The sequence below is a fragment of the Vulpes lagopus genome, chromosome 6 (genome assembly GCF_018345385.1).
Source record: "Vulpes lagopus strain Blue_001 chromosome 6, ASM1834538v1, whole genome shotgun sequence".
Classification (NCBI taxonomy): domain Eukaryota; kingdom Metazoa; phylum Chordata; class Mammalia; order Carnivora; family Canidae; genus Vulpes; species Vulpes lagopus.
Genome location: NC_054829.1, coordinates 74,864,807 through 74,873,894, shown reverse-complemented (window position 1 = coordinate 74,873,894; position 9,088 = coordinate 74,864,807). Strand labels below are relative to the sequence as shown.

Below are 9,088 nucleotides of genomic sequence, written 5' to 3'. Positions count from 1 at the left end.
AAGTGATTAAGAGTTAAACGGAAGTCTCAACCCTAGAACTTAAACATGTAAACTAAGGGGAAAACATCATGATACTTGCTTGGCTGTGATTTATTTATTTTTTAAAGATTTATTTATTCATGAGAGACACACAGAGAGAGAGGCAGAGACACAGACAGGAGAGAAGAAGGCTCCATGCAGGGAGGCCCACTGGAGACTTGATCACGGAATCCAGGATCATGTCCTGAGCCAAAGGCAGTCGCTCAACTGCTGAGCCACCCAGGAATTTCATGATTTATTTGATATAACATTAAAATCACAATCAAAAAAAAAAAAAAAAACAAGGACCGATGAGTGAGGCTACCACATGCACAAAGTGTGCAGGACAAATATTATTGGAGCAAAAAGGTAGCCTATGAAATGGGAGACAGTGTGTTCAACTATATACTGAGACGGATTTAGTCTCCAAAATACAGAAGGGAACTCTTAACCTCAATAGAATGTCTGACAAAACACAATAATAACAAACCCAAATCTCTCTTTTAACAGTTGCTCAAGGATGGGTCGCCTGGTTGACTCACATGGTTAAGCATCTAACTCTTGATCTAACTCTTGGTTGTGAGTCACGTTGTGATCTCAGGATCCTGGAATTGAGCCCCAAGTCAGGCTCTGGTCATGGGGAATCTGCTTGAGATTTTATTTCTCTCTCTCTGACTCCTCTCCTTCTTTGCTCTCTAACTAAATATAAAATATGATTTTTTTAATCTGGACAATTCTTCTATATTTATTTCTGTATAGAAAACAAACTAGTGGGAACCTGTGCGGACAGTTGATCAAAACTGTGACCTCATTCTGTTGCCAAACACTTGACCTCATTTCCAGCTGAGTGAGAGGAAGGTCTAGACCTCAGGTTGTGGGGAGAAACTAGCAGGAGACAGATGGACTCAGTGTAGGTGTCTTAACCTAGTCCTGCTCACCTGCAGGAGAGAGCCAGAGCCAGAGATGCTGGAGGGGACAGTTCGTATCACAACACACGTCAGACTCTCAGGAACCCCCCATCAGAGGACAAGAGGTGGTTTGTTTCAGTGTGTGGACACTCCATACCTGAGGACATTGTGCACAGGAGGGTAGCATGCAGCCTGATGCAGAGGAGCTCATCATCTGGGTTTGAGGAAGAGAAAGCCCAACCAAACAATTGTGACCCTGCCCTGGCTGTACAAATGCCCCAGGCTGCATGGCCTGTCATGTCTGAGCCTGCTGACCTTCATGGAGCAGCATGTCCTTGAGGTTCCCCTGGGATCCTGGGTGTGCATCAATAGTGTGGCTTCTTATCGCAGAATCCTGTCCCATTGATGAATGTTTTCTACTGACATTATTCTTTAAATCACACAGGCTTTTGGGGGGGTTTCGAGGCTTCTAACAGAAATGAAGACACTATAATTCATCACATGCCATTTTTACAAGAACATTGGGTTTCTTTATTCTGGAGCAATCACTGAGGAGTGGGATTTCCAGGTCCCCTGGTAGGTTATCCATCTTTAATTTCAGGAAGAATAGAAAAATGATTTTCCAGGGCTTCTCTTTCATTTTTCATTTCTACTTGCAGGGTTGAGACCCAGGTGTCCTGCATGCTTCTCAGGATGTTCTGGTCAGTGCTTCTTTCATACCTGAGCCCTCGTGATGAGTGTATAGGGCACCTCTATCTGGTTGACATGAATTACCCTGAAAGATCCTGGTGGGATGTGTCCTCTCCTGTGCTTACTTCATGTATCTGTACCCTCCTGTATAACATGTCCACACAAGGCTCTGCCTGTTTTATACATGAATTCTGTTGTTTTTTTCCACTGAGTTTTGAGGGTTCTTATGATATTCAGGTGAAAGTTCTTTGTTGGTTATGAAATTTGTGCAAGTTTTCTCTTAGTCCATATCTTGTATTTTATTACTTTGATAAATACATGGGTAGAAAAATGTAGCTGATTTCCACTAAGTGTATTCTTTTTTTTTTATTTTTTTTAATTAACTTTTATTGGTGTTTAATTTACCAACATACAGAAAAACACCCAGTGCTCATCCCGTCAAGTGTCCACCTCAGTGCCCGTCACCCATTCCCCTCCAACACCCGCCCTCCTCCGCTTCCACCACCCCTAGTTCGTTTCCCCGAGTTAGGAGTCTTTATTCTTAATATTTGATGTTATGCATAATTATTTTTACCTATAACATTCTGATTTCATGATTAATGATTGCTTATGAATAGTTTCTCCATTGACAATATATTGAAAAGTCTTGGTTTCCTTTTCCAGGTCTCCTCAGTGTTGACCTGCCCCCGAATTGGTCTCTACTATATCAGTGTTATTTTTTTTTAATTAACTTTTATTGGTGTTTAATTTACCAACATACAGAAAAACACCCAGTGCTCATCCCGTCAAGTGTCCACCTCAGTGCCCGTCACCCATTCCCCTCCAACACCCGCCCTCCTCCCCTTCCACCACCCCTAGTTCGTTTCCCCGAGTTAGGAGTCTTTATGTTCTGTCTCCCTTCCTGATATTTCCCAACATTTCTTTTCCCTTCCTTTATATTCCCTTTCACTATTACTCATATTCCCCAAATGAATGAGAACATACACTGTTTGTCCTTCTCCGATTGACTTATTTCACTCAGCATAATACCCTCCAGTTCCATCCACGTTGAAGCAAATGGTGGGTATTTGTCGTTTCTAATTGCTGAGTAATATTCCATTGTATACATAAACCACATCTTCTTTATCCATTCATCTTTCGATGGACACCGAGGCTCCTTCCACAGTTTGGCTATTGTGGCCATTGCTGATAGAAACATCGGGGTGCAGGTGTCCTGACGTTTCATTGCATCTGAATCTTTGGGGTAAATCCCCAACAGTGCAATGGCTGGATCGTAGGGCAGGTCTATTTTTAACTCTTTGAGGAACCTCCACACAGTTTTCCAGAGTGGCTGCACCAGTTCACATTCCCACCAACAGTGTAAGAGGGTTCCCTTTTCTCCGCATCCTCTCCAACATTTGTTGTTTCCTGCCTTGTTAATTTTCCCCATTCTCACTGGTGTGAGGTGGTATCTCATTGTGGTTTTGATTTGTATTTCCCTGATGGCAAGTGATGCAGAGCATTTTCTCATGTGCATGTTGGCCATGTCCATGTCTTCCTCTGTGAGATTTCTCTTCATGTCTTTTGCCCATTTCATGATTGGATTGTTTGTTTCTTTGGTGTTGAGTTTAATAAGTTCTTTATAGATTTTGGAAACTAGCCCTTTATCTGATATGTCATTTGCAAATATCTTCTCCCATTCTGTAGGTTGTCTTTTAGTTTTGTTGACTGTATCCTTTGCTGTGCAAAAGCTTCTTATCTTGATGAAGTCCCAATAGTTCATTTTTGCTTTTGTTTCTTTTGCCTTCGTGGATGTATCTTGCAAGAAGTTACTGTGGCCAAGTTCAAAAAGGGTGTTGCCTGTGTTCTCCTCTAGGATTTTGATGGAATCTTGTCTCACATTTAGATCTCTCATCCATTTTGAGTTTATCTTTGTGTATGGTGAAAGAGAGTGGTCCAGTTTCATTCTTCTGCATGTGGATGTCCAATTTTCACAGCACCATTTATTTTTTTTTTTTTTTTTTTTTTTCACAGCACCATTTATTGAAGAGACTGTCTTTCTTCCAATGGATAGTCTTTCCTCCTTTATCGAATATTAGATGGCCGTACATTTCAGGGTCCACTTCTGGGTTCTCTATTCTGTTCCATTGATCTATGTGTCTGTTTTTGTGCCAGTACCACACTGTCTTGATGACCACAGCTTTGTAATACAACCTGAAATCTGGCATTGTGATGCCCCCAGCTAAGGTTTTCTTTTTTAAAATTCCCCTGGCTATTCGGGGTCTTTTCTGATTCCACACAAATCTTAAAATAATTTGTTCTAACTCTCTGAAGAAAGTCCATGGTATTTTGATAGGGATTGCATTAAACGTATAAATTGCCCTGGGTAACATTGACATTTTTACAATATTAATTCTGCCAATCCATGAGCATGGAATATTTTTCCATCTCTTTGTGTCTTCCTCAATTTCTTTCAGAAGTGTTCTATAGTTTTTAGGGTATAGATCTTTTACCTCTTTGGTTAGGTTTATTCCTAGGTATCTTATGCTTTTGGGTGCAATTGTAAATGGGATTGACTCCTTAATTTCTCTTTCTTCAGTCTCATTGTTAGTGTATAGAAATGCCATTGATTTCTGGGCATTGATTTTGTATCCTGCCACGCTACCAAATTGCTGTATGAGTTCTAGCAATCTGGGGGTGGAGGCTTTTGGGTTTTCTATGTAGAGTATCATGTCATCGGCGAAGAGGGAGAGTTTGACTTCTTCTTTGCCAATTTGAATGCCTTTAATGTCTTTTTGTTGTCTGATTGCTGAGGCGAGGACTTCCAGAACTATGTTGAACAGCAGTGGTGAGAGTGGACATCCCTGTCTTGTTCCTGATCTTAGGGGAAAGGCTCCCAGTGCTTCCCCATTGAGAATGATATTTGCTGTGGGCTTTTCGTAGATGGCTTTTAAGATGTCGAGGAAAGTTCCCTCTATCCCAACACTCTGAAGGGTTTTGATCAGGAATGGATGCTGTATTTTGTCAAATGCTTTCTCTGCATCTAATGAGAGTATCATAATGGTTCTTGGTTTTTCTCTTGCTGATATGATGAATCACATTGATGGTTTTACGAGTGTTGAACCAGCCTTGTGTCCCAGGGATAAATCCTACTTGGTCATGGTGAATAATTTTCTTAATGTGTTGTTGGATCCTATTGGCTAGTATCTTGTTGAGAATTTTTGCATCCATGTTCATCAGGGATATTGGTCTGTAATTCTCCTTTTTGGTGGGGTCTTTGTCTGGTTTCGGAATTAAGGTGATGCTGGCCTCATAGAACGAATTTGGAAGTACTCCATCTCTTTCTATCTTTCCAAACAGCTTTAGTAGAATAGGTATGATTTCTTCTTTAAACGTTTGATAGAATTCCCCTGGGAAGCCATCTGGCCCTGGACTCTTGTGTCTTGGGAGGTTTTTGATGACTGCTTCAATTTCCTCCCTGGTTATTGGCCTGTTCAGGTTTTCTATTTCTTCCTGCTCCAGTTTTGGTAGTTTGTGGCTTTCCAGGAATGCGTCCATTTCTTCTAGATTTCCTAATTTATTGGCGTACAGCTGTTCATAATATGTTTTTAAAATCGTTTGTATTTCCTTGGTGTTGGTAGTGATGTCCCCTTTCTCATTCATGATTTTATTAATTTGAGTCTTCTCTCTCTTCTTTTTAATAAGGTTGGCTAATGGTTTATCTATCTTATTAATTCTTTCAAAGAACCAACTCCTGGTTCTGTTGATCTGTTCCACAGTTCTTTTGGTCTCGATATCATTGAGTTCTGCTCGAATTTTAATTAACTCTCTTCTTCTGCTGGGGGTGGGGTCTATTTGTTGCTTTTTCTCTAGTTCCTTTATGTGTAAGGTGAGCTTTTGAATTTGAGATCTTTCCAGTTTTTGAATGTATGCTTGTATTGCGATGTATTTCCCCCTCAGGACTGCTTTTGCTGCATCCCAAAGATTTTGAACGGTTGTATCTTCATTTTCATTAGTTTCCATGAATCTTTTTAATTCTTCCTTAATTTTCTGGTTGACCTTTTCATCTTTTAGCAGGATGGTCCTTAACCTCCACGTGTTTGTGGTCCTTCCATATTTCTTGTTGTGATTAAGTTCTAATTTCAAGGCATTATGGTCTGAGAATATACAGGGGACTATCCCGATCTTTTGGTATCGGTTCAGACCCGATTTGTGACCCAGTATGTGGTCTATTCTGGAGAAAGTTCCATGTGCACTTGAGAAGAATGTGTATTCAGTTGAGTTTGGATGTAAAGTTCTGTAGATATCTGTGAAATCCATCTGGTCCAGTGTATCATTTAAAGCTCTCGTTTCTTTGGAGATATTGTGCTTAGAAGACCTATCCAGGGTAGAAAGAGCTAGATTGAAGTCACCAAGTATAAGTGTATTATTATCAAGGTATTTCTTGAGTTTGGTTATTAATTGGTTTAAATATTTGGCAGCTGCCACATTCGGGGCATATATATTGAGGATTGTTAAGTCCTCTTGTTGGATAGATCCTTTGAGTATGAGATAGTGTCCCTCTTCATCTCTCACTATAGTCTTCGGGGTAAATTTTAATTTATCTGATATAAGGATGGCAACCCCTGCTTTCTTTTGAGGACCATTTGAATGGTAAATGGTTCTCCAACCTTTTATTTTCAGGTTGTAGGTGTCCTTCTGTCTAAAATGAGTCTCTTGTAGACAGCAAATAGATGGGTCCTGCTTTTTTATCCAGTCTGAAACCCTGCGCCTTTTGATGGGGTCATTAAGCCCGTTCACATTCAGAGTTACTATTGATAGATATGAGTTTAGTGTCATCATATCTATTCAGTCCTTGTTTTTGTGGATTGTTCCACTGAACTTCTTCTTAAAGGGGAATTTTAAGAGTCCCCCTTAAAATTTCTTGCAGAGCTGGTTTGGAGGTTACATATTCTTTCAGTTCCTGCCTGTCTTGGAAGCTCTTTATCTCTCCTTCCATTTTGAATGAAAGCCTTGCGGGGTAAAGTATTCTTGGTTGCATGTTCTTTTCATTTAGGACCCTGAATATATCCTGCCAGCCCTTTCTGGCCTGCCAGGTCTCTGTGGAGAGGTCTGCTGTTACCCTAATATTCCTCCCCATAAAAGTCAGGGACTTTTTTTCTCTTGCTGCTTTAAGGATCTTCTCCTTATCTTTGGAATTTGCAAGCTTCACTATTAAATGTCGAGGTGTTGAACGGTTTTTGTTGATTTTAGGGGGGGATCTCTCTATTTCCTGGATCTGAATGCCTGTTTCCCTTCCCAGATTCGGAAAGTTTTCAGCTAGGATTTGTTCAAATACATATTCTGGCCCTCTGTCCCTTTCCGCGCCCTCGGGAACCCCAATTAAACGTAGGTTTTTCTTCCTCAGGCTATCATTTATTTCCCTTAATCTATCCTCATGGTCTTTTAATTGCCGGTCTCTTTTTTCCTCAGTTTCCCTCTTTGCCATCAACTTGTCTTCTATGTCACTCACTCGTTCTTCCACCTCGTCAAGCCTCGTCGTTAGGACTTCTAGCTTGGATTGCATCTCATTTAATTGATTTTTAATTTCTGCCTGATTAGATCTAAATTCTGCAGTCATGAAGTCTCTTGAGTCCTTTATGGTTTTTTCTAGAGCCACCAGTAGCTGTAAAATAGTGCTTCTGAATTGGCTTTCTGACATTGAATTGTAATCCATATTTTGTAACTCTGTGGGAGAGTGGGCTGTTTCTGATTCTTTTTTTTGAGGGGTTTTCCTTCTAGTCATTTTGCTCAGTGCAGAGTGGCCAAAAACAAGTTGTATTGGGAAAAGGAGAAAAAGAGAGAGAAGGAAAGAAAAGAGAAAAACAAAAAAGAGAAAGAAGAAAAAAATAGGGGAAAAAGAGAAGAAAAAGAAAGAAAAAGAAAGAAAGGAGAAAAAAGAAAAAAGGGGGGTGGGGGAAGCAATCAGAAATCAAGAAGAAAGAGAGAAAAAAAAGCACAAAACAAACAAACAAAAAAAAACAAACAAAAACAAAAACAAAAACAAAAACAAAAAAACAAAAAACAAAAAAAACCACGGGGGAGTATCTTCCGATTCTGTGTAGTTTAAGTCCCTTGATTTCCCTTGGAACTGGTCCGTCTCGCTGGTCTTCTGGGGGAGGGGCCTGCTGTGCTGATTCTCAGGTGTTAGCACTTGGGGGAGCTGCTCTGCCCCTGCCTGGTGCAGGGCTCGGTGGGGGTTGTTGACCCCGTGAGGCTCCGGGAGGAAGCCACAGTGGCGGGGGCAGCTCTGGGACCCTGGATCCAGCCCCCGCAGTAGCTCCGGGGCTCTCCTACTGCAGGGCCTGGGGGCTCCGGGGCGGGGCCGCTGATCTGCTCAGTTCCAGGCAGGAGCGTCCTTGCTGTCCTGGGCCCTCCCGGCCTCTGCCTGTCCCGGGGGAGGCCGGATCCTGGGCTGTGTCCCGGCGCCCTGTGCTCCGGGGCCTGCGCTGTTGGATTCGCGCTCCCGGCGGTGCAGCCCCCCCCGCGGAGCCGCCGCCCGAGCCTCTCCGAGCTGTTCCCGGAGCCGCGCAGCCCCCTCCGCGCGGAGCTTCTTCCTCTGCGCGAGCCGCCGCCGCTGAGCTGTTCCCGGAGCCCCGCAGCCCCCTCCGCGGAGCCGCCGCCCGAGCCCCTCCGAGCTGTTCCCGGAGCCGCGCAGCCCCCTCCGCGCGGAGCTTCTTCCTCCGCCCGAGCCGCCGCCGCTGAGCTGTTCCCGGAGCCCCGCAGCCCCTCTGCGGAGCCGCCGCCCGAGTCCCCTCTGAGCTGTTCCCGGAGCCCCGCAGCCCCCTCCGCGGAGCCGCCGCCCGAGCCCCTCCGAGCTGTTCCCGGAGCCGCGCAGCCCCCTCCGCGCGGAGCTTCTTCCTCCGCCCGAGCCGCCGCCGCTGAGCTGTTCCCGGAGCCCCGCAGCCCCCTCCGCGGAGCCGCCGCCCGAGCCCCTCCGAGCTGCTCCGGGTCCCGCCGAGCGCTGCAGCCCTTAGGGAGCTCGGCGCACTCTCCGGGGCGCAGTTCCTCTGTTACTGTCCCAGGGAGCCCGAGGGCGTCCCCGCCTTTCTGGGGATCCTGCTCCAATTCCCGGGGAGCCCCTTTCCGCGGGGAAGGTTGGTGCAGCTCCTGCTCCTCCGGGACGGGGCTCTCCTGTCCTGGGGACACTCGCCCCGGCCTCAGCCCGGCTCCTCGCGGGGCCCCTCCCCCTCGGAGGCCTTTTGTTTCTTTATTTCTTTTTCTCAGTCTTCCTACCTTGATAGAAGCGCGAACTCTTCTCACTGTAGCGTTCCAGCTGGTCTCTCTTTAAATCTCAGGCCGAATTCGTAGGTTTTCAGGATGATTGGATGGTTTTCTAGGTAATTTGCTGAGGACAGGTGACCTGGAGACCCTACTCCTCCGCCATCTTGCCCCTCCCCCCATGTTGCTCTTTTTGTAAGCTGTACGAATTTTTTTCTCATATTCAGACGTGA

At 44.5% G+C, this 9,088-nt stretch overlaps 1 gene segment (V, D, J or C); it reads right to left on the bottom strand.

The window, feature by feature from the left end:
- LOC121492628 overlaps positions 1-1,093 on the bottom strand; it is a 1,595-nt gene extending 502 nt beyond the window's left edge. The window contains 1 exon segment of the V gene segment in view: positions 1,084-1,093. Within this exon segment, the coding sequence occupies positions 1,084-1,093 (10 nt within the window).
- Between the last annotated feature and the right edge of the window lie 7,995 nt (positions 1,094-9,088).